Source organism: Oncorhynchus kisutch, linkage group LG17 (assembly GCF_002021735.2).
Source record: "Oncorhynchus kisutch isolate 150728-3 linkage group LG17, Okis_V2, whole genome shotgun sequence".
Lineage (NCBI taxonomy): Eukaryota > Metazoa > Chordata > Actinopteri > Salmoniformes > Salmonidae > Oncorhynchus > Oncorhynchus kisutch.
In genome coordinates this window covers 63,581,659-63,607,403 of record NC_034190.2, presented here as the reverse complement: position 1 = coordinate 63,607,403, position 25,745 = coordinate 63,581,659, and the positions used below count along the sequence as shown (strand labels likewise).

Genomic DNA, 25,745 nt, shown 5'->3' with positions numbered 1-25,745 from the left:
GTAAAATGGCTAATGGACAACAAAGTCAAGGTATTGGAGTAGCCATCACAAAGCCCTGACCTCAACCCTATAGAAAATGTGTGGGCAGAATTTAAAAAGCGTGTGCGAACAAGGAGGCCTACAAACCTGACTCAGTTACACCAGCTCTGTCAGGAGGAATGGGCCAAAATTCACACAATGTTTTGTGGGATGCTTGTGGAAGGCTACCTGACACATTTGACCCAAGTTAAACAATTTAAAGGCAATGCTACCAAATACTAATTGAGTGTATGTAAACTTCTGACCCACTGGGAATGTGATGAAAGAAATAAAAGCTGAAAGAAATCATTCTCTCTAATGACATTTCACATTCTTAAAATGAAATGGTGATCCTTGCTGACCTAAGACGGGGAATTTTTACTAGGATTAAATGTCAGAAATTTTGAAACTGAGTTTAAATATATTTGGCTAAGGTTTATGTAAACTTCCGACTTCAAGTGTATGTATGTGTGTGTATATATATATATATATATAATATATATGGGCCTAAAGGAAGAGACAATAAGAAGACAGTGGCAGAATAAATTCAACCACACCTTTGTTTCATCACAAAACCGGAGAGCAACATCTGTCCGACGAGGTCCTCAAAACGTATTACATGTAGCAAACCATTACATGACCTACTACAGCATGGTCAAGAAAGTTAATGATTTCATCATTTTCGGGCTACTAAACAACTCTTGATTTCGAAACACGGAGAGTTGCCTCAAGTCTCAAAGAAAACCGGTGCTGCCTCCACTATTCCAGCACCCTTTCAACTTCAACATTTCAACATCATCTAATCACCTATGCTAGTCCAATACAGTGACAACTAAAAACATACAAAAAACAATTTAGTTTTCTGTTATAATCTCCACTCGGCACAGCCAGAAGAGGACTGGCCACCCCTCATAGCCTGGTTCCTCTCTAGGTTTCTTCCTAGGTTTTGGCCTTTCTAGGTAGTTTTTCCTAGCCACCGTGCTTCTACACCTGCATTGCTTGCTGTTTGGGGTTTTAGGCTGGGTTTCTATACAGCACTTTGAGATATCAGCTGATGTAAGAAGGGCTATATAAATACATTTGATTTGAATTTGATTTAGTCCAATCAACGTCAGCTAAATATGATGTGGCTGTCCATTGTACTGATATCTGTGTTTGTGGGCAAGTCGAAAAAACATGTTGACTCACCCTACTTGTAGTGAAACTCCAATGCCATCCTCTTTCATGTTGCCTAAACGGTCTATGACTCTGTCATGATACAACACACACTTTTAGTTTTTGTTGTCCTAGGCTACCTGGCTAAAATTCCATTCCAGCTAGTTAACATTAGCATGCTACATGTTGAACTTGCATCCTCTCAGGCCAGGGGCACAATGTCTGAATTTATAGTTGGATCAGAATCGGCGTTATTATCAATGGCCAGTACGGAAAATTTTGTAAAACCACAAAAATCATTATTTCCGCCCCTGGCTAATTCAGGAAAGTGCCAATGCTCGCTGGCTTCTCTTGTATTCAATGCTACGGGCGGCAACAATATTATTTTTGACCAGACCGCGTCAGATAGATGAGCTTCACATACAGAGACAGAGTGGCGCTGTTTCGCTCGCTCTGAATACTTTCTCTGCGAATTGAAGGAAAATTATGAAGCACAGAGACGAAAGATGCATTATTTAATGTCTTTCTTTTTTTGGGTGGGAAGCCTGGCTTATCTTGGCACCCATGAAGACACCACTGGAATGTGTAAGGTTTTGTTGTCAATTGGAAAGCTTTAGGCTGTTTAAATTGAATTGAAAAGGGATCATTTGTTAGCAGTGACCCACACAGACACACATGAAGGCCAGATATGTTTATTCCTGTCACAGGCTCTCTGAGTGCTATACACACACATTCTACCCCCTCAACAATGCTATCCCAGTCTCACTCACATTCCCACTGCTCGCTGCTAGAGGTCTCTCCTTAAACAAATATTAGAGAGGATTGGTGACAATGCTGGCCTGACTTGTCCTGCAATGAGAAAGATGGTCCTGAGGCATTGGGTCCACCGGGTTTCCAACCCCCAAAACTTCCAATCTCAGGGAGGACACTCAGCTGCTGAGTTGACTAATATTATACAAACAAAAATAAAACTAGAGTAAGTAACTATGTTTAATAGGACATTACAGAATGTTGTAATGAGATTACTTTTTGGTTACTTCTAATGTGTGTTGTTGATGGTCCTGTCCTGTAGGTGTTCCAGGCATCTCTGAAGCTGCTGCGGCTGCTGCTGACCCAGCTGATCCCAGGCCAGGCCCTGGGCAGAGCCGAGGTGGTCCACTGCGTGGAGCAGACCTGGCCCAACCTACTCTCCAGGACCGGGGACTCGGCCACCAGAATTCGGGCCATGGCCACAGCTTTCATCCAGGTGGGTAGAGTTAGATCAGGGATGGGCAACTTTGATGGGGGTGGGGGCCACAGAAAAATCTGAACTCCTCATGAGGGGCCACGGTTGCTCGCGGGTCTGTGTACCCACATACAACATTTTACTGTACTAACTCGCAACAGTAAGTAGAGACCCCGGAGGGGGTGATTGATCCGAGGGCATTCAAAAGGGGAGCTGCAGGCTGCATCATTGAAGACTTCAGCCAGGCTCTGGCCAAATTCCCAACCTGGTCCCCTTCATTTGCAGACCTGATTTCTTGCTAGGCCTATATTGCTGTTCTAGTACGTTCCTAACCTACACTGTGATAGCAGGCCATTGTGTGGCAGGCGTTTGGCCACAAAATGTCTGCCGCCGATCACCCAGGTGGGAACTACATGTTGGTAGTTGTGGATGAGATTAATTAGAGAATATTGCTGTACAATACATCACCATTCCATTACAAACGTCTCATTGACTGCATGCCATCGAGGCCCGTGCCCGATCTAGAACGTTTAGACATTTAGTTAACATTTACTGTAGCTCTGTTTGGATGAAGAGCTGGAGGTGTTGCAGCTGATTTCAAACTCTCCAACAAGCCCCATGTTGTACTAGAAATGTTGGGGCCCTACAGAGAATCAGAGGGGGTGGGTGGGTGTGGGTACGTGTGTGCGCAAAACATTATTGGCCTCGGTCTATATAAACAACAATGGACACACAAATGAAACTTTACATTTTTAGTAGTACCATAAAAATACACATAGCATGAAAGGGTCTTCAGGTCCATTCTAGGAGCAATAATACGTCCTTATCCATTATGCATTCATCTCACTTTCCCAGAACATTATTGTGAGCAAAACATTGGTAGGGTACTGTAGGTTAGCATGCAATGACCTTTAAAGGCCCTTTACACATTATAGAACCATAGCACAATGTTGCTTTAAAGGCTCTTGACTATGCACCTTTTAAAGATATTAGCGAATAGAGAACAAGCTTGTATTGAAGCTTTTCATGAATGTGCTTTGCCAACATAAAAATCACACTTATGATTTAAGCATATGCACTTTAGATGGTGCCCAAATTTATGGTGTTCCTACATATCTGGATAGACGATAAAAAAAGTATATTGATGAGTTATTTTAATTAATTCCAGTACTTTTCTATGGTGCAATTTTTGTGCCTAAGGTCTGCATTCTAGTTTGTGTAGAGAATTTTTGGGGGATGTTTTTCAGCATGAAACATGATTTGAAGGGTCATCCTGAACCTTTTTTATATTCACTTCTGTCATCACCAAGGACTGAGCACACATTCTGGGGTTTATTAAATCTTTACATTCCTGGTCGTAGCTCCCTCTCCAGCATTACTGCTTCTCCACTACTACCTCCTGGTTTCAAAATGGCTGCCTTGCCTCTTCCTCTCGCTCCTGTGCAGGATATGGCCCTGTTTAAAGAGGTGCAGGCCCTGCAGTTGGTCCCTGGGGAGCTGGTGAAGCCCATTAAATCCAACATCCCCACACGGCAGGCCCTGAGCAGGGCTGAACTACTGGAGAAGCTACTGGGAGAACTGGGTACAGACAACTCAGGCTTCACTCTGGAAAACGTCATGAAGGTAGACACTTAAGGCAACCATGATTTTTGTTACTGTTTTTTAAGAACAGTGGATGTCCACTCCCCTTTCATATTTGTTTATTTATTGTATCATTCAGAATTAAATGGAGAGACAGAATAGAACGTTTCAGGGCGGGTTTTGAACCCATGTGTGGTCTAGAGTCAGCAACCCTACCACTGTACCAGACTCTGGCACGTTTTTGCAGGCTTTTGAGCATTGTCACCCTAGTGCCACTTGCTGTCACACGTTTCTGGGCTCAGGCATAGATGGGAAGAAGAATCTGTAGTTCCACTATCCGGGCTCTTGAGAAGCAGTGAATGAAGACGCCCCAGAAGTCAATCAACACACTAGAGTAAAAATAGACTTTAGGCCTCCACTTATCTTTACTGTTGTCCATTTCTATGCAGTTCTATACCATAAGTTGATCAGTGGAATTGAAGGATGAGAGAGGATGGCCAAATAGATGATGTCCGTGTTTTGAATCAGTCATCCTAATTCACTCAACTCAAATAGGCATTAGTCACCTCTGGTCAGCTGGGGGCATGCTGTCATTGGTGAATGCCACAGCACACCCCAACTCTCTCTCAGGACAGAATATAATATTTTAGCTATGATGTACAATATAGCATTCACATAAGGCTCAGAAGCATACACACATATGCATAAATGTGTTCCACAAATTAAACCACCAAATAAATAAACAATAAATAAATAACAAGCATATTGTGGCATACATTGCTTGAAAAGCATTACCCAATGAACATAGGGAATAGTTTATGTTTATTCCATATAGACCAGGGCTCTCCAATCCTGTTTTTGGAGAGCTACTGTCCTGTAGATTTACACTCCAACCCTAATCTTGTGGACCTGGTTCTAATAATTAGCTTGTTGATAAGCTAAATCAGGTTAGTTGGAACTGGGGTTGGAGCGAAAACCTACAGGAGGGTAGCTCTCCAAGAAACTGGTTGAAGAGCCATGATATAGACAAATGTTAATGAGAACATGTTCATTATCTTCTTTCTTGCATGCATCAAAGGTTAATGTATCACATTTTATTTTCCCTCTCTCTTTTTTCATATTTAGAGAAGTATAGCTATGTTTGGTAGGAATCCAGGAGCCAGGTTTTCTGAGTGAATAGGCCTCATTCCCTTCGTTCCACCTCAGTGCAGGGATTTACAGTACTTGATGCATTGCTTAGAGCACAATAACAAGCCTGGGAAGAAGACAGACCTGGCTGCTAGGATGGTCAACATTGTCCCACGCAATAGTCTGTGTGGCAAAGTTCAGCAGGTAATCTGGTCTTTGAGATTTCTCTCCACTATCGAGATTGTGCAGTTGGGTCAGCGGCATGTCACCTCGTTTCCTGGGGAAAGCGATTAGCAAAGTCCTGGGGGTGCCCACTTTGATGTATTCTCTCTCTCTTTCTTCTCTCTTCTCTCTCTCAACAGTGACCTAGTATCTATGTGTCAACTATCCAAGTGTTGACAAAGTGGGCAGTGTGATTGTCTGTCCTCTAGTTGACGTCAGACTTCTTTTGGCCGGCCTCTGCTTCACCGCTGGCTTTATGGTAGGCGGGAGCAAATTGTTAAATTCTGCACCGGAGTCCCTCAAGTTGAAGAGCCCCTGACGGTACTCTCCTCGGTGGCGTTTGTTTGTGTGCTTGCAGACAGCTAGCACATGCACCAACTCCTTTATGTCAGCTCCTTTCAATGTTTGCTGAAAGCTTTTGGGGTAAGCGTTGCATTCGGAGGCATTAGTGGGAGGGCATATAATGCTTGCTCGCTGCTTAAGACTGGAATTGGTTTCAGTTGAAAACGGTTGGTGTTCATTGACAGCCCCTTCAGGAGTCTTGGTGCACCACTTGGCCTAAAAACACATAATATGTCAACCCTGTGGGTTCAGTCAGTGAGGTGTTGTATGAAAATTGGTGTCTCGGTCATAAACGTGAATTCCCAGACCCAGTTTTCCAGTTTTGTCAACACACCTGCTTGCTATTGTGAGATGATGGCTTCATGTCCACCCTCAGGCCTGTGTCGTCTCACTGAACAATGGGGGTTTATGCAACTGAGCCGTACTGCTTGAGTTTCACACCTTCCTCCTCGGGCTCCCTCTTACAGCGGACAGACTGATGGGCACAGCAGGGCAGCTTGGGACTACTGTAGGGTCTATAACACGTAGGAACAAACCTGAAGAGGTCTGGATTGTGCACCTGTTGTTGTGTCTGGCTCAAATATATTTAAGATAGTAGCCTATAGCATAACTTCCTAGTGTAATGCTTGCCACATTGATCAGATTGGTACGAACCCTGAATTTGATGGTAATTGAGCCGACCATTTCCCCATTCACTTTAGTGAGTATAATGAGCCTGCACCTAGGCAGGGTTCTCCAAAGAATGTAAGAGATTAGTATCAAATAAGGCAATTCTTTGCTCTAGATTGCATGAAATGGCAGTTACAGGTGTTAAAAAAACACAAAAATCTCTGAGGCCTCCCTCTTGGTAGTAGTCAGTAGCACCACCTTGTTATAAAATCCTTGGGAGAACCCTGCTAGGTTGCTCTTTGCTCAGTGCAGGGTCAGCCGGGTTATTTCCCCCTGGTCCGAGGACTGATACATTTCTCCCTTTCCCCTCCGGTTACCAGGGAAATAGGCCAGAGCAAAGAGGTGATTGAATTTCCTGTAATTAAAATGAGAAGCAGAGAGAGACAACAGAATAATGGCTGCCTGTCCCCAGCCCATTGACAGAGTATAGGTGCCCTTTGTACACAGTTTACCTTTTGAGGTAAATGCTCTCCGAATGTTCTTTAGCCGATATGCTATGACGGCTATTGAGCTATCATTCTTACCAGACTATCGTAATATAATGACTGTTGGTTTAAAAAAGCATTGATTAGTATCATGAATTTCTGCATATCAATCACATATGCAGGCTTTTTCATTCAGTCAAAAATAACTGTAATTTATACATCTGAGTGGTGCAAGCATGCTTGCTTCTTTTTGGACATGCAACCTCCTTTTGTAATTTCATCCTCTGTACAGGTACATCATGCTAAACTCAGTATGTTGTAGCTTTTTTAGCCTGCTACTGTATCCTCTTTGTTTTTGCTTAATTTCTGTTAAGGCTCTTATAGGCGGTTTCCCAGACTACAAATGAAGCCTTGTTCTGGACTAAAAAACACTTTCAATGGAGATTCTCCATTAAGCAGGAGTTTTTTTGTCCAGGATTAGACTTAATCTGTCTCTGGTAAACCAGTCTTTTTGTTTCCGTTTCAGCTTTCTAAAAGCTCTTGTTCTCTCTTGTTCATCACTTCTGTGCCTCTGTGTCAGTTCTGTACAGGTACGCTGCAGCACAGTGCGTCAGAGGTGAGAGAGACGGTCGTGCTCATCATCCTGGCTATGTACCGCCTGCACAAGACAGCCATCCTCAGCTACCTCCCGGCCAACGATGCCGCCACTCGCAAGAACTTCCTCTATAAAAACATATTTGACGGCTTCGCCAGGATTGATGGGCGGCCGGTGGAGTCACAGGCAAGGCTCGGCCCATCTGTGTGTTTGAATGAGTCATGACTTAACATTGGACACGCTGTGATTCTGAACAAGTTCTCAGTTGTTTTGGATGGGTGACAAGCTGCTTCTTTTCTGTCACTTGTGTTCTCTCACCCCATTAGTCCCATTAAGTAATGACTGTGCTACTGTTAAGTAATGTTCCACTGCTAAAATTCTGGCCGTGTCTCCTTGGGTAAGTTAAGGACACATCGTCATCACTGCAGTAGAGTCTGTCTGGAAGGCTTCCAGACATGACTGGGTTGTTAGAGAAGCATGGGCAAACACGGGGAGAGGAAGAGCGATAGAGGAGAAGAAGAACGACAGAGGGAGAGGAGAAAAGGAATGAGTTTGTGAGAGACTTATACAGTACCATGCCATTAAGTGTGTCACTATACTTCTTTAATTTTGTTTCAGACGTCAAAGAAGGGCGGAGTACAGCAGGAGGGGGAGAAGGAGAAAGAGGAGATCCGTAGTCTTCGGGAGCAGCTGGCTGCCTTGAATGAGATCAGTGTAGGTGGAGCTGTCATTACCTAATTTCCTTCAACAGGCCAGCGTGTCTGTGTCACTCCTCCTTGTTGTGCACTCATTCCACTGTACTGTATGTCCACAGTATAGACCACTGAAGTAAATAGAACACACACGAAATAGTCTCTATGGTATTGATTATTTCCAAAAGGCACTTAATCATATGTACCATTGTTATGGATATAAGCACAGGTATATTGTTTTACAACACTTTTTAGAATGTATGTACTGTATCTCTGCAAGATGTTGATTTGCTATTTTAAAAAAACAAATTTTTTAGAAGGGCAATTCCAAAGTGGAAAACGAGAAGGGAAATACCAAAGAACAGAAGAAAGAGACTGTTAAAGTTGTAAAAACAGGTCGGTATGAACCCTATCCTCAACCACTGTTCACACGTATACTGACTTTGTTAAACCCTTTGTTAAAAGGTTTTGGCCAAACCCAATGTGGTGCATGTTTTTGTTTTTACGGTGGAATGCTGGTTGCACCACTTTGAGGCATTATTTTAGGAACTACAATACACTGTCCCTCTAGTTTGTAGTGACAGGTGAAAAATACCTGTTGCTTTCCAGGTGTCAAAACTGCACCCCAAAGCAACCCGGAAGATGCAGGAGATAACCAGTCTTCAGTTGTCAACAACTTGGACAAGTGAGTGTTGATGCCCAGCAAAATCAGGAAGGAATCTCCGAAGCTGACTGAAATGCTGTAAAATTGTCTAATGCATAAAAGAGTGGAAAACACCTAATTGTCAACATGGAATGCCTTTGAATTGTTTTTTCCAGCCTGTATTTATTCATAATGTGTTTGTCTGTGTATTCTTAATGTTATAGAGTATGTATATTCTGAATTGGTTTCAGCCTGTGTATATTCTCAATGTGTTTCAGCCTCTGTATATTCTGCAGTGAAAAAGATGAGTCCTTCACTGAGGATGGATTGGACCTGCACTATTGGAAGCACTGTCCTATGTTGCATTGCTGTGACCAATGTAGACAGGTACCCAAAGGCCAGTAGGGCCTCTTCAAGTAACTCCTATCAAAAAAATTACAAAATGACCCATTGCGGAAGGACCATAGGGTGGGGAACCAGCAGGAGCATTGGGTGGAGTAAGGATATGACCTTGTAGTGTGTAGACACATTAAAGTGTAGTTTTGTGTGTCCTTGTGTTGGAGACCAGTGTGTTTTTGTGACTGAATTTGTCTCTCTCAGGTGGTTGAGATAGCCAGCCTCACAGAGCACCTGTTGGGGGAGTGTGAGAACAGGGCCAGGTTCAGTCAGTGCCCTCGCTGCTCAGAGGCCGTGTCCATTGACGAGCTCACCCACCACACCCAGAGCCCTGCCTGCAACCGTAAGACTCAACGTTCCTCTAGCACTAGCGAACTGCTAACTTTGCTAACTTCTTACCCTGCTAACTATGCTAACCTTGCCAAATGCTTGATCCCTTCTTTTAGTCTTTGTAAGCAAGTATATTCTTACAAGAATCCAACACAGCCAAGGATATTGAGTCTTTTGTGCTTGTTACTATAAACACTCATCTACTCTTTCATTCATGTCTGTTGGGTTGTCGAGTAAGCTCATTAAAACAGTACTTGTGTAAATGACTGATAGAAAGGAAACATTATCACTGAGAGGTAACATCACTGCATGGAGTATATACATTGGCCACATTTTGGTTGAGCACCAATCAGTTGAATCTATAGGTTGAATAGTGCTGAATAAAATGTATAGACAACATCCTTTCGGTTTGCGAGGGAATGGGAACAGTTGTTTTAAAACAATACCATGGCAGTGTTATTATTAGGGCTAGCACGGTAAATGTATAACCGTGTAACCAATGATTATGGATAATGATCATGAATAAAATAATAGTTGGAACTGTTCTAATACTTTCATTGTATTGTATTTTTAAGCAGAGGTCCGTGTGGTGTAATGACTGAATGGTCAGACAGCTACCAACAATGACACGAAGCTGCCATGTGAGGAGTCATAGGTGGCTTGTTTTAGCTAAACAACCAACCTGTCTATACATTTTGTCCGCTTTGTAAAGATTCAAAAACTATACTAAAAGCCACCATCTCTGCTGAAATGAACTACCAAATGTAATTCTTGGTGAGTATGGAAATGTATGGTTGGTTGTTTAGCAACAAAACTGATGCGTATGTGCAACTATGGGGCAAAACAGACTGGGTTGGCGTAGATTGTTGACAACATGTAAACTATATTTAGTGTCTGTTTATTGAAAACATAAATACATTTGCACAATGAGCACTTGTTCTCTCTCAAATACATTGTAACAGTTGTTGGTTAGCTAGCAAGCACATTTGAGCCATATTAGCATAAACATGACATCAGTCAAAACACCTCAAAACAAGACATGGTATCAATAACAAGATACAATGAGCTGAAAAGAGCCATCTATGATTCCCCACATGGTAGCTTCTTGTCATTGTTGCTAGCTATCTGGCCATCCAGAATCACAACAACACACAGACTTCTGCCTCATTGAAGCTTGTGCATTGTTTTCGTGACATTGGCAGCTAACCCATCTATAAGTGAATGTAAATCCGAGACAAAGCAAACATTGCAAACTGCAAACAAAGATTTGTATAACTAACCCAAGACCACAGCCTGTCTTTTCCAATGGGAACAAATGAGTCATAGTGGGCAGAAGAAGCAAGGAGGTGGGCAGAGCCAAGCACAAGCTAGAGAGAATAATCCCAACAGGGTGGAACCTAACAGGGTGAACATTTGGAACCTAAATTAGCCATAGCTCTGTGGGTTAAGGTTAGAATAATGGTAAACACTTGAAGATTTTAACATTTATAAATGTTATCATTGTGGCAATGTAGGAGTGAGACAGACTAACATATTGAAACATGGAAAAATAGATAAAACCAAGTGTTTATATTTATTTAGCTTTGGACCATTGCATTCCCACCAAACAAATGATGCCACTTCATGAACATGATGTCAATGTGGGAAGGGGCTGTTTTCTTAAAGGACTATTACTGAAAACTAACAGGGTGGAAAGTGATATCAGGGACACACAATGTTAAATACAATAATAATAAATACAATCATGAAAAAAAGTTATAAAGTAATGAAGAAAGATATTAAATGTTATTATTTTATGGCCTCTATTTCTTGTAGAAGTTGATGAATAACACCCAAGGACATGGCAAAAATGCCACTGAAAAAAAAGTTACAATCATGTGACCGTTTATATTTAAAGCCTTTTGCAATCCACATTTTACCCTACAAAATTATAATTCCTGGGGCCAGAAAAGACACCGCATTGTTGGAATGACACAGGTAACTAATTCAGAACATCAACACATCACAAGCAGATGCAGAAAGGAAATCATTTTGGGCAATTTCGCTTTTGATGTGATTTGATTGGTGTGATGCCAAATCTGGCCTCTCTGGGGGGGGGGGGGGGGGGGGGTTGGTGCGCAAGGACCACCCACAGTTGTGCTCAGCTCAACACTGATTGGGTACTATTTTATACGTTTTATGCTCACTGGGAACAATCAATCAAACGCTCTGAAGATTTCTTATAGGTGTTGTCAATTGCGAATTGAAGGGAAATGATAACACAGATTAAATAGTTTTATACTAAATTATTGGTCCATTTTTGGGGGGAAGCCTGGCTTCTCTTGACATTCATGAATACATGCCACTGGTGGGCATTTTGGGGTTCTGTGCAGGGTTGTGCTACTCATGTTTCTCTTTGTTTTCAGCTCCTGGCTCAGTCAAAGGCTCCAACCACTGTCCTTTGTGTCACAACAACTTCCTGTCTGGAGAAGAGGTGAGATTCTGTTGCACTCCCACAGATTATATAATAAAGGACCGCAAATACTGGCCTTGGTCCTTTTCACTGTAGCCAGTCACTGTCAGACTTGGGCCACCTAAGCATTTGGAAGGGCCACCTATGCATTTGGAAGGGCCACCTATGCATTTGGAAGGGCCACCTATGCATTTGGAAGGGCCACCTATGCATTTGGAAGGGCCACCTATGCATTTGGAAGGGCCACCTATGCATTTGGAAGGCCCACCTATGCATTTGGAAGGCCCACCTATGCATTTTTTGGGGATGACTAAGTTCAAACAGTTAAAAAAAAAAATATATATATATATATACACACACACACACACACACACACAGTGGGGCAAAAAAGTATTTAGTCAGCCACCAATTGTGCAAGTTCTCCCACTTAAAAAGATGAGAAAGGCCTGTACTTTTCATCATAGGTACACTTCAACTATGACAGACAAAATGAGAAAAAAACAATCCAGAAAATCACATTGTAGGATTTTTTATGAATTTATTTGCAAAAAGGCACAACTTAGTGTATGTAAACTTCTGACCCACTGGAATTGTGAATTCTAAGTGAAATACTCTGTTTGTAAACAATTGTTGGAAAAGTTACTTGTGTCACGCACAAAGTAGATGTCCTAACTGACTTGCCAAAACTATACTTTTTGTGGAGTGGTTGAAAAACAAGTTTTAATGACTCCAACCTAAGTGTATGTAAACTTCTGACTTCAACTGTTTGTGTGTGTGAAATTATTTTTTGGGAAGGAAAAATAATTTCAGTGTAAACTTAAATGACTAAAACCAGATATAACGTATGTAGAAAAGATAATAAAGGATTTATTTTATTTTATAGTATCTTTGAGAACTAATAATCACCAAAATAAAAGCTAGACTGTCAGGGAGAATAGAACATTTCCAAAATAATTAATTTAGCAGTATTGATTTTGTTATAATTTGTTAGCAAAAGAACACATTATTAGGCATGGCAAAATGTAGCAGTTTCAACTAAAGCAGGTGCATGTTGTTTAGGCTGGGATTTAATCCGATTGTGCTTTGTCGGCTATGCACCTTTCAAAAGGAATGTTCCCGTCTTCGCTAAAACCACATTCACGGCAAACTGCATATGTGGGCTCATTCGGAAATTAGCTTTAAATGGCGCGTAGCCAACAAAAATTTTATTGGATTCAAACCTCGCCTTAGTTTAGCTTGTGTCACCTTTTGAGATTAGGGGGAAAAACGTGACACATGTTTAAAGTGGAACGGACAGCATTTTAACTTCTTTGCAGATATGAAACAAACATACAATCATATCAGTAAAAAATATAAAATTCCCAGTTTATGCAACAACAACAAAAAATACTTTAAATATAGGTACTATTTGACCCAACATTCCATGATGTTGGCAGAATAGATGGATTCGGTTCAATGCATGATTAATATAACTCACCAATACATTTCTTCTTAGTCCCAAAAATATTGCTATCAGGTTGTAATTCACAGCTGGCCTGGTACATTGTTTGCTGCCTCTATTCGGGATGCACTGTTTCAGTGTCAATGACTCATTATTTTGGACAAAAACTGACGAATGTAACTAAGGCGGGGCATGTCAATAGAACCAAACTAGTGAGGGCAATGATCACAATCAGTCATAACGTGGCTAATATGCTAGTGTATCTATTTATGTAGCAACCTACAAACACTAGCGTTCGTGAATTCACCTACTCCGATTTCAGAGCACTCTTGTGTGAGTGTGTCAGAGCGCAGAATAACTGAATTTACGAACACGCAACACCTGCTGAATTTGTGCCACATTGTGCAACTTCTGTTGCGCGTTTATTGTGAACATTGAGGCTGTAACCGCTTTAATTACAATTATAACAGTGGCCAAGTAGGCTGCTGTGGCTATTGGATTATAATGTAGGCCTATCAGTGGCCTAACATCAAAAACAATGGAGAAAATGTATTCCATAACATTTTAACATGAAAATAGCTGTTAACCAGCCTACAGTAGCAGCCAATGGGTGGTGTTTAATGTAGACCTACATTCCATGAGACTTTTGGAAAAATTATGCAGGGCTTGACATTAACCTGTTTTTCCACTTGACCTTCAGACAAGGAGGTGACTGAATTTGCTATTTGATGCAAGAATCCACTTTACAAAAGAAAGTTTATTATTATTCCCATACCATTATTACAGATAATCACACACATTATGCTACCCTCTGCCTATTCACCACTTAGTTTATTGAAGCCTGTCTCAAAATACAACACTGCCCCTTTAAGACAGAAAATATGTTCTTTACCTGACTCACTTTTCAAAGATGGCTAGAAATGCACATGTTTTGTGCTCTTGTAGGAAGCAACAACTCCCCGATTGCTGACTAGAAATTAGCCATAACTAGGCTAATAACTCACTTACTAGCAAAAAATATTAACAAATGTGCACATGTGGCTATATCCAGCTCTCGCTTTGATCGCAAATCAAGCGCATCTACAGTCCAGTCCAAAGTGAATGGCACAGGTCCATATACAGCAATGGTCTATTTGCATATGTAACTCGCCACTTGGATTCGGTCTTATGTAGCAACATTTGAAATGGTGTTTTTACATTGGATAAAAGTAGAGACTCGGAGCTACAAAATGGTATATCATACTGCATTGTTGAGGAGCAATGGGAAAGTAATTCTGCTTTGAAAGTTGATAAACTTGTTCACTCACTTTTGAGAAAATGGCCTTTGAAATGTTTTGGTATCTAGTGAAGAGCTCCACTTTGTTTAAACCCATTCAGCATCGTTCACACCCTCTTAAGCTTTAGCCCCACCCATCTTGTTTCCCCCTCTGAGCTTTCAAAGCGCACACTTGAAGCTCTGGCCAATGATTTGTTTCCCTAGGATAACATGAAAACAGCCTTACCAGCACAGCTGGCAAAAATTTCATGCTCTAACTAGCAAAGCAAACAACTCTGGGATACAAATAACAACGTCCGCTACAGAGCCAGCCAGCTAACGTTAGCTAGATAGCTAACAGTACACTTTAGCTTGAAATGAAACCACTTTCTGTCAAAATTAGAAACGTGTAATATCTGAAAATGTAGCTAGCTATCTTACCTGTATACATCATCATGCATGATGGACATGTCTCCCTGTCATGAATGTCATGCCACAGTTGCTCTTGTTTGAAGATGTAATCCAGAGACAGGTGTTTTCTCCATCTCTAATTCCACTGATTTCAAAACTTGATCCTTCAGACAGTGGAGAGTAACACTTAGCTATGCAACTCCACTACACAATGCATTTTAAAAAAGAGCCGTGTTCGACAGAATTACCAACACAGACTGACCAGCTCAAATAGGCCTTCTATATGGCAGATCAATCCTCTCTCCTCTCTCCTCTCTCAGCATGTCCAGCCACTCATGGCTGGTGGGAAGTGACTTTCTTTCTGTGGTTTTAACCAACAAGGCTCATAATTTAACAATTTTATTCATATTTACAGATGGCATACAAGTTTGTTATTAAGGTACATGAAAGTTCACATGTTCAAGAATACATTTCTGCCAAAAAAGCACATTTTGATATAAAGAAAATGACGTTCAACCAGCTCTCCTGTGAAGTCGTGAATTACGACATACGTCTAATTTCCTGAATCGGGTCACATATAGGGATACTGCAGCTCTGATTGGTTATGCCGCACCGATCTGGTCTGTAGAGTATGGGCTGAGTTGTGCCTGTCAATGCAATAGAATTCCACTCCGTTGTGTTCCGCCTACAAGAAAATCTCTTGCATATTTAGTTTTGTATGTTGCAATGGAAGTGGCTAATATTGGCAATTCCCACAGTAGAGGGAAACATTGATAGTGTTAACTAAAGGGGAAAACTAGAAAGTTCAGTGAAGTTCAATCTCTTGCTTCTCTGCGCGGGCTAATATTTAGTCTGTGCGACAGTCCCAGGGGAGCTGCGCGTAGTTTAGAGGGAACCTTTGCTCATGAACGATCTATATAACATGTAAACAGCCTAACCAGGTTAGTGAGGTGTTCTCATTTGTGTATGGAAGTAGCAAGCTAGCCAACTTTAGCCAGTTAGCTTGGGTGCTTGGTTGGGACAACGCATGCAATGGCAGGCAAGCTGCAGAAGGACGAGCAGGCTATTCCCCATCGTTTATCAGTGCAATTTTAACTGCCAACCAGCTGAAAACGTTTGAGAGGGTTTATCTAATGTTCCTTCGTTAGAGTTTAGCTCATCTTTCTCTGGCTTGCATTAGTTGTTGATCTTGTTGTTGTTGAGATGCATATAGGGAAAGATAGCCAACCTTTTTATGATTGTATGATAAATAGAACTGTAACGTTCCCAAAATGTAAGAGGACTCCCGTGGTATTTAGGTACATATTTGCAGAAATCCATTCAAGTGTAATTTTGAGGCTTTTGCCGAAATGCGTTCTAATGATCTAAAGTTGCGCTGTTGCAACTGCCTGTAAATACAGTCCAGTTCAAAGTGAATGATGGCAGGCCCTTGTTTGCATATAGGCCTACTGTACCTCTGATTGGCTATGGTGCACATGTCTGCGTAGATTCCCGTCCTGGACAAGACAAATGTTTTTATTGGATTTTATTTACTGCAGTGTCTAATTGTACAAATGCACGGCTGCTTTCCCACTCTATATTGCTATAGAATTGTCATAAATGCTTTAGTATACGTAATTCCCACACATTTTAAGAATTTATGAAAACTTGAAAACGCTCGTTTGTCAGATTTCTATTTTTTTTTTTAAGTGTAATTCTTCCTGGGGGTGTATATTAACATATTTTAATAAGATTTCATGTTGCTAAAATGCTGTCAGTTCCACTTTAAGGTGAATGAGACAGAAGGCTAAAATACTAAGTAGATAGATATAAAGGTGGTTTAAGACTTGTAAGGGCATTCACTAGCACAAACACAGTTTTACCGTGCCTCTCTCTTTTCCTCCCTCTGTCAATCTGCCACCACCCAGAGTGCTGTTAATGTTAGGCTTAAGGACCAAACAGCTGTGTGGAAAACATTGTCTGTCTTTAAAGTCACAGTGGACTCCAAAGCCCTCACTTCAAAATATAAATGTTGTTAATCCAAAGGAAAATAAAATGTGACAACTTTTCTTGCGTTATGATTTTCTTTTGGGCATGGCATTTTGGGAAAAATCTAACTGTTAAAGATGTAATCACCTTTCAGTTTCTTTCTCCGATGTTCATTTGTATTTTTTTCCCTAATCAATCATACAGCTTAGCTCACGGCAAAGCATCTTCTTCCTTTACTTCATTCCATCGTTTGATACTTGGGCTTTCCATGTTGCCTGGCCACTTAAGTCAGGGAGGGGAAACTCCAGTCCTCTGGGGCCTGATTGGTGTCGCACCTTTCCCCCAGCCTTAAAGCTAACACACTTGATTAAACGGAATACCATGATTAGTTGATTATTGGAGTCTGGTGTGTTAACTGAGGCTGGGGCAAAAGTGTGTCACCAATCCAGGCCCCCGAGGACTGGAGTTGCCCATCCCTGACTAAAGTAATGAAATGCTCTTGTGTCCACGGGGCAAAAGAAACACTGGCAGCACCTCAAACCTCTAACCACCTCAAACCTTTCATCCTTCTGATGACATGGCTCAAAACAAGGCTGACATGTTACAATACAATACTATTCAACTTTGTCCATATGTTACAGCGTACAACGTAAATTTGTCTTCTGCGCTGTACTCAATGATAACTTTTCTGCTTCTGCTTTTGTTTCTCAATGTCTTACACACCACTAGTGTGCGTGGCCAAAGAGGTCTATTTTCATGTCATCTGACCATTGCACCGGTTCCAATCCAAGTGCCAATGCAGTTTAGGTCTGCGGGTAGCACTCCCACCTCTATACTTTCTCTTCCTCTGTATCTGCTGCTAAAGCCCTTTTCTGGCACTCTAAATGTCAAGCTTCTCCCTCTAACCCTATGAAACTTTTTTTTCCACATTCTCCCTCTCTGCAGATGTCTTTGTCAACCACTTTGGAGAAAAAAAGGTTAACGACATCTGCTCCTCATTCACTCAGCTTATTCATTCCACTGGTCCCAGTCACACAGAACTACCCTCCGCCTTGACCTCTTTCTCCCCTCTCTCCAGATGAAAGCCAGTGACTAGTGGGGTCAGGCCACTCGACAACTTCTCCTGACCAGCTCTGAAGACCTCCCATTCTTCACTCCCCTCCCCTCACTCGACTCCTCTCACGTCAAAAATTACAGACACTTCAGCGTGCTGTTTCTGACCAACTCTCTTGCTATCGCTCTCAGAATGATCTTCTTAACCCTAACCAGTCAGGCTTCAAGACGGGTCACTTAACTGAGACTGTTCTTCTCTGTGTCACGGAGGCTCTCCACACTGCCAAAGGTGACTCTTTCTCCTCTGCTCGCATCCTACTAGATCAATCCGATGTCATCAACACCGTGAACCATCAGACCCTCCTCTCCACCCTCTTTGGGCTATGGGCGTCTCAGGGTCTGCACACTCTTGGATTGCATCCTAGCTAGCAGGCCGGTCCTACCAGGTGACGTGGAAAGGATCTGTGTCAGCACCACTTACTCTCACTACTGGTGTCCCCCAGGGCTCAGATCTATGCCCTCTTCTCTCTATACACCAAGTCGTTCAGCTCTGTCACATCCTCACATGGTCTATCCTATCATTGCTATGCGGATGACACTCAACTACTTTTCTCCTTTCCCCCCTTCTGACACCCAGGTGGCGACACTTATCTCTGCTTGGATATCGGTCCACCAGCTCAAGCTCAACCTCGACAGGATGGAGCTGCTCTTCCTCCCGGGGAAGGTCGATCCGCTCCAAGACCTCTCCATCACGGTTGACAACTCCATGGTTTCTCCCTCCCAGTGACCCTTGGCGTGACTCTGGACACCCTGTCGTTCTCTGCAAACATCAAAGCAGTGACTCTGTCCTGCAGGTTCATGCTACAACATCTGTAGAGTACAATCCTACCTCACACAGGAAGCGGTGCAGGTCCTATTCCAGGCTGGACTACTGCAACTCTGGCTGGGCTTCACGCTTGTGTCATCAAACACCTACATCTTATCCAGAACGTTACAGCCCGCCTGGTGTTCAACCTTCCCAATTTCTCCCATGTCACCCTGCTCCCCGAACACTCCACTGGCTTCCAGTCGAAGCTCGCAGCCACTACAAGACAATGGTACTTGCCTACGGAGTAGCAAGAGGATCTGCCCTTCCCTACTTTCAAGCTATGCTCAAACCCTACACCCCAACCTGAGCACTCCGTTCTGCCACCTCTGGTCTCTTGGCTCTCCCACCCCTACGGGAAGGCCGCTCCCGCTCAGCCCAGTCCAAGCTTCTCCGTCCTAGTACCCCAATGGTGGAACTAGCTTCCACCTGGATAGCAGAGTTTCTGCCCATCTTCCGAAAACATTTGAAACCCTACCTATTATTCAAATGATCACCCAATTGCCTTTGGTGAACTAACATTCACAATTGACTTTTTTTTCACTCACTCTGTCACGAGAATTAGGTTCTCAATGTTCATAAACCAATTCATTTAAATTACTCAGTCTGTGGCCAGGATTTGTAAGATACTGTGTTATGTTAATGACTGTGTTATGTAGTTGTTCCACCTAGCTATATGAATGCACTACATGTAAATCATTCAGGATAAGAGTGTCTGCTAAATGACAAAAATGTAATCCAGGAGGTGGTATGGTCAGATGACATGCAAATAGAGATTATTTGGCCACCACACTAGTGGAGGATTTGGTGTTGAAGAACTGAAGTATATGCAGAAAAGTACCTCATACCTATGGTAAAATATGATGGTGGATCTTTGATGTTATGGGGCTATTTTGCTTCCACTGGACTTTACCAAGGACCAGGACATTTTAGCCAAAAACCTGGTTGCCTCTGCCAGGAGGCTGACACTTGGCCGCAAGTGGGTCTTCCAGAAAGACAGTAACCCTATGCACTAATCAAAAGCCACAAATAAATTGTTAATTTACCACAAAACCAACAGTATAAAAGAATGTAATTTCCAACTTTTGGAGCATACAATATAGCTCAGTATTTTTATTATTTATTTTGGTCGTTTTTGCTCATCTTTATCAAGGGTGCAAATAATTATGGGCCTAAGTATATATCATGATATTAAAAGGTCTTAAATGTATATAGCAATTGCAGATTACCCCTTTTAAATAGTAAGAAATATGTTCTTTATCAGGGCTGTTAAGTATCAGTCCTGGAGGGCCGAAACACTTCTGGTTTTCATCCTCTCCTTCTAATAAGGGACTAATTCAGAACTGGGATACCAGGTAAGTGCAATTAACTACCAGGTAGAAACAAAAACCTCCAGGACCGGAATTGAACAGCCCTGATCTTTTAAGGATGATGAGTATTATACAGTGGCAAGAAAAGGTATGTGAACCCTTTGGAATTAACTGGATTTCTCTGTAAATTGGTCATCAAATTTGATCTGATCATCATCTAAGTCACAACAATAGACAAACATAGTGTGCTTAAACTTTTAAAACACAACTTATTGTATTTTTCTTGTCTATATTGAATACATCATTTAAACATTCAGTGTAGGTTGGGGAAAGTATGTGAACCCCTAGGCTAATGACTTCTCCAAAAGCTATTTGGAGTCAGGAGTCAGCTAACCTGGAGTCCAATCAATAAGACGAGATTGGAGATGTCGGTTAGAGCTGCCTTGCCTTATAAAAAACACTCTCAAAATTTGAATTAGCTATTTACAAGAAGCATTGCCTGATGTGAACCATGCCTCGAACAAAAGAGATCTCAGAAGACCTAAGAATTGTTGACTTGCATAAAGCTGGAAAGGGTTACAAAAGTATCTCTAAAAGCCTTGATGTTCAGCAGTCCAGGGTAAGCCAAATTGTCTATAAATGGAGAAAGTTCAGCACTGTTGCTACTCTTCCTAGGAGTGGCCGTCCTGCAAAGATGACTGCAAGAACACAGCGCAGTATGCTCAATGAGGTTAAGAAGAATCCTAGAGTGACAACTAAAGACTTACAGAAATCTCTGGAACATGCTAACATCTCTGTTGATACATAAAACATAGGTGTTCATAGGACACCATGGAAGAAGCCACTGCAGTCCAAAAAAAAAACATTGCTGCACGTCTGAAATTTGCAAAAGTGCACCTGGATGTTCCACAGCACTACTGGCAAAATATTTTGTGGACAGATGAAACTAAAGTTTTAGTTGTTTGGAAGGAACACACAACACTATGTGTGGAGAAAAGAAGGCACAACACACCAACATCAAAACTTCATCCCAACTGTAAAGTATGGTGGAGGGAGCATCATGGTTTGGGGCTGCTTTGCTCTCTCAGGGACTGGACAGCTTGCTATCATCGACGGAAAAATGAATTCCCAAGTTTATCAAGACATTTTGCAGGAGAATGTAAGACTATCTGTCTGCCAATTTAAGCTCAAAAGAAGTTGGGTGATGCAACAGGACAACGACCCAAAACACAGAAGTAAACCAACAACAGAATGGCTTCAACAGAAGTCCTGACCTCAACCCGATTGAGATGCTGTGGCATGACCTCAAGAGAACAGTTCACACCAGCCATCCCAAGAATATTGCTGAACTGAAACAGTTTTGTAAAGAGGAATGTGTTCTTAACTGACTTGCCTTTTTTAAATTCATAAAAACACACATGCAGTGTCCTTCTTAAGATGAACTGAGGAGGCACATTTTCAGGAAGCCCTCAAGCAGCGCTGCCGCATTCATTCCCCCTCGCACTTCTCCTTCTTACCTTCGACAAGGAAAACTCTCAGTAGCAGTTGAACCTCTGCGGCCCAAACCATTGCCTGGTGTGCCAGAAAAACCCCTGTGTTGGAGAGCCAAGTCGGCCATTAGCCAGGCTCTGACACCGGCCCACAGTGCTGCTGCAAAGCAAAGGCATGCATGGAGTAAGAGGGAGAGAGTCAATTTTGTAGGCCAGCAGCAGACTGACTTGCTCTTTGTCCTCCAGGCCTGGAAGGCACACCTCATGGGCCGAGAGGGCTGTAAACAGAACTCACGGAGGACTGCGGTATTGCAGAGAGCCCAGCTGGCACAAGGTAAGTCATTCATACACCCACTTAACCCCCCCTTCCCCCCCCGCTCTTCCACCCAAGCCTGGGGTGGTAGTGTTAGACCCATGGAAAGGGCCCATGCTGCATATTGGTCAAATATAGAGCTGTTCCAGTCTCATGCCGAGATGCATTGAAATGTCAATTTGTTGTATAGAAAATAATGTGTTTTGCATTCTTGTGAATTCATAAAAGCTGAAAAAGGCAGTAATGCTTTCAAAATGCAAAACCAATTAGTGCATGTGAATGATCAGTACAGTATGTGCTCAAGTGATAGTTCATTGGTTACGAATTTTGTCTGTTTATACCCTTTCACTGAAAGTTTATTTTTTGTTTGTATTTGTCATTTCCTGACCTTTGCCATCACAGGAATTTTCATGTTTTTTCCTCTGTTCCTTGTGTGCGCATACATGCATGCCAGTCAGTGGAGGCTGCTGAGGGGAGGACGGCTCATAATAATGACTGGAATGAAGTAAATGGAATGGCATCAAGCATTTGCTGTATTTGATACTATTCCACTCCAGCCATTACCTTGAGCCCGTCCTCCCCAATTAAGGTGCCACCAATCTCCTCTGATGCACATTCTGCAAACGTGTACACACACACACAGCATTCAAACACTGTACAACCTTCTTGCCTTGCAGGTTACCTGTATACAGTACACACAAGGCAATTCCAGACTGAAAATATTTTTGCTATCAGATTGTTCTGGCAATTCTCACAGAAACTTAATTGGGAGGAAAGATGTTTGGCATGCTTTTACATTTGTATTTGTATTTTTTTAAATCATGATGAAAAGTGGCCGTTTTAGGCCCTTTTTAGACCTACAGTGCATTCGAAAAGTATTCAGACCCCTTGACTTTTTCCACATTTTGTTACGTTACAGCCTTATTCTAAAATTGATTCATTTGTTTCCCTCAATCTACACACAATACCCCATAATGACAAAACAAAAACAGGTTTTCAGAAAGGTTTGCAAATGTATAAAACAATGTACATAAGTATTCAGACCCTTTACTCAGTACTTTTTAGCACCTTTTTTGGCAGCAATTACAACCTCAAGTCTTCTTGGGTATGATGCTACAAGCTTGGCACACCTGTATTTGGGGAGTTTCTCCCATTCTCTGCAGATCCTCTCAAGCTCTGTCAGGTTGGATGGGGAGCGTCGCTGCACAGCTATTTTCAGGTCTCTCCAGAGATGTTTGATCGGGTTCAAGTCCGGGCTCTGGCTGGGACATGCAGAGACTTGTAGGTTTTCATCAAGGATCTCTCTGTACTTTGCTCCGTTCATCTTTTCCTCGATCATGACTAGTCTTCCTGCCGCTGAAATGATGATGCTGCCACCACCATGCTTCACTGTAAGGATGATGCCAGGTTTCCTCCAGATGAGACACTTTGCATTCAGGACAAAGAGTTCAATCTTGGTTTCATCAGACCAGAGAATCATGTTTCTCATAGTCAGAGTCCTTTAGGTGCCTTTTTGCAAACTCCAAGCGGGCTGTCATGTGCCTTTTACTGAGGAGTGGCTTCCGTCTGACCACTCTACCATAAAGGCCTGATTGGTGGAGTGCTGCAGAGATGGGAGAACCTTCCAGAAGGACAACCATTTCCACAGAGGAACTCTGGAACTCTGTCTGTGACCATCCCAATTTCAAGTTTCATAGCAAGGAGTCTGAATACTACATTAAATAACATATTTCTGTTTTATTTGTATTACATTTACAAACATTTCTACAAACCTGTTTTCAATTTGTCATTATGGGATATTTTGTGTTTGTGTGTGTGCCCGTGTGGTTGGGGGGGGGGGGAGTGGGAGTATTTTAGAATAACACTCAGTACTTCCTAATGGTGGAGGAAGTCATTCTCTTCTTTTTCTCCTGTGTTCAGGGAAGCCTGGCAGTGTGGCTAAGCTTAAGCAGGTGTGGTCAGTGGGAAGTAGGGGCAGGGCAATGGGCAAAGGGAGCAGGATTCCGGCTTTGGCACCCAGAGCCAGCCGAACCCACACCAGCCGCCTCACCCCAGTCAAACGGTGAACCCACACCCAACCGTCCCTGCCCCAGTCTTCTCACACAAGAGCACCCTAGATTGTCCAAATGCTTGGAATGAGGAAGAACCATGGTACCGTCCCAACAGTATATATACATTCCTTTACAATCACTGATCTAAAATGACATGATAGGTTTCAATCATATGGCTTTATCCCAACCTATGTAGTCGCCTTACACCAATGGGAGAGGAAATGAGGGAAGAACATTTGTCAGTTTTGGGCTACAGTTTCATGTTGACACCCTGACTAGGGAGGACTGGATTAATCTCCCTTGCAACTGAGTCTGTCAGAACAGGGACCAAAATCTGGCTAAAATCAAAAGGGAGGGATACTGAACGATATTGCAATATATTAGTATACTACATACTAAGGTATTATAATATAGTAATAATACTATTCTAAGCTGTTTATTGATTACTCCAAATCCAATAACAGCCTGAGTGTTGCTACAACAAGCTTTATGCAGGGCATCTGTTTACATTTCTCTTTACGTCTCTTTGTGTGGCTTGTAATCTAATCAAATATGTTTTACATTGATACAGTAGTTGTGTAAATGTATTTGTTTCTTACTGTAATTTCCCTACTTAGTTATTATATAGCACCTTTTGCTTGTCAATGGAATTTATCATGCTTTTTACATTGTCACACTATTTATTGTTTCAATCTGTTTTTTTAATATATTTTGAGTGTTTGGACAATCAACACTAAGCACAGATATTTGGCCTAGCCAAAAAGCCATTTTAAGGTAAAATAGGAATTATTAATTGCTAATTGAAATAGAAAATAAATGTTTGTTCTCTTTTTTTTCTTTAGGAGTAATGTACGTTAGTGGTAATTTTCCCAAACATCTAAGATTTGAGAATGGTTCCACTTGATGAAACCTCTTAGGCACTTAGTTCACTGTAATACTTTCCCTTGTTATAGGGTTGCATTTTTTTCCATATGTTACTTAACATGCTATTGCATTTCGTATAGGTAGCCTAAATCAGAGGGATTTTATACCAAATGTGTGAATCTTGACCTAAATCTACAAGTCATAATTATCTCCAAGGTACACCCTACATCAGTACAATGTGGACTGGAACTAATATAAAGGGTTCACTTAGCAGATTCAGACAATACTATTTTACTGCTTCATATGTTATATGGTGTGTTTCATTGTTATCTGCTGGTCCTTTGCCTTGAGTTACCAATTTTGATCAAATTATAGGACAATTTGACATTTTCTTACATCCCAATCATTTTGTCTCTTTCAGCTTTTTAATATTTAGGAAATGACATAGGTGTATATTACAGGAGGCTGGTGGCACCTTAATTGGGGAGGACAGGCTCGTGGTAATGGATGGAGCGGAATCAGTGGAATGGTATCAAATACATCAAACACATGGTTTACATGTATTTGATGCCATTCTATTTGCCCCGTTCCAGCCATTATTACAAGCCGTCCTCCTCTCAGCAGCCTCCACTGATGTATATATTTTCCTTGTGGATTTTCAGTACATATCAATCAGTATTGACTGTACATATTTGATTTACAACCATTATGTGCAGAGATTGAAACATCTATGTTTGATTAAATAAAGTTAACAGCACTGTATAGATTCATTTGTCTCTTACTCTGGTAAGTTTGAGATGCCAAATATGTGTTTCAAAGACAACTGTTGCAATATTTTACACCAACAATTA

At 41.8% G+C, this 25,745-nt stretch overlaps 1 protein-coding gene across 1 annotated transcript in view; it reads left to right on the top strand.

Annotated features, from left to right (window-relative positions):
* cep104 (centrosomal protein 104) overlaps positions 1 to 25,664 on the top strand; it is a 39,118-nt gene extending 13,454 nt beyond the window's left edge. The window contains exons 12-22 of the mRNA XM_020506532.2: positions 2,246 to 2,419; positions 3,845 to 4,021; positions 7,346 to 7,546; positions 7,979 to 8,074; positions 8,370 to 8,448; positions 8,662 to 8,737; positions 8,974 to 9,082; positions 9,296 to 9,434; positions 11,827 to 11,894; positions 21,913 to 22,000; positions 23,900 to 25,664. Of these exons, the coding sequence (XP_020362121.2) occupies positions 2,246 to 2,419; positions 3,845 to 4,021; positions 7,346 to 7,546; positions 7,979 to 8,074; positions 8,370 to 8,448; positions 8,662 to 8,737; positions 8,974 to 9,082; positions 9,296 to 9,434; positions 11,827 to 11,894; positions 21,913 to 22,000; positions 23,900 to 24,045 (1,353 nt within the window). The 3' untranslated portion in view covers positions 24,046 to 25,664. The remainder of the gene's footprint in view (positions 1 to 2,245; positions 2,420 to 3,844; positions 4,022 to 7,345; positions 7,547 to 7,978; positions 8,075 to 8,369; positions 8,449 to 8,661; positions 8,738 to 8,973; positions 9,083 to 9,295; positions 9,435 to 11,826; positions 11,895 to 21,912; positions 22,001 to 23,899) is intronic.
* Positions 25,665 to 25,745: the final 81 nt, after the last annotated feature.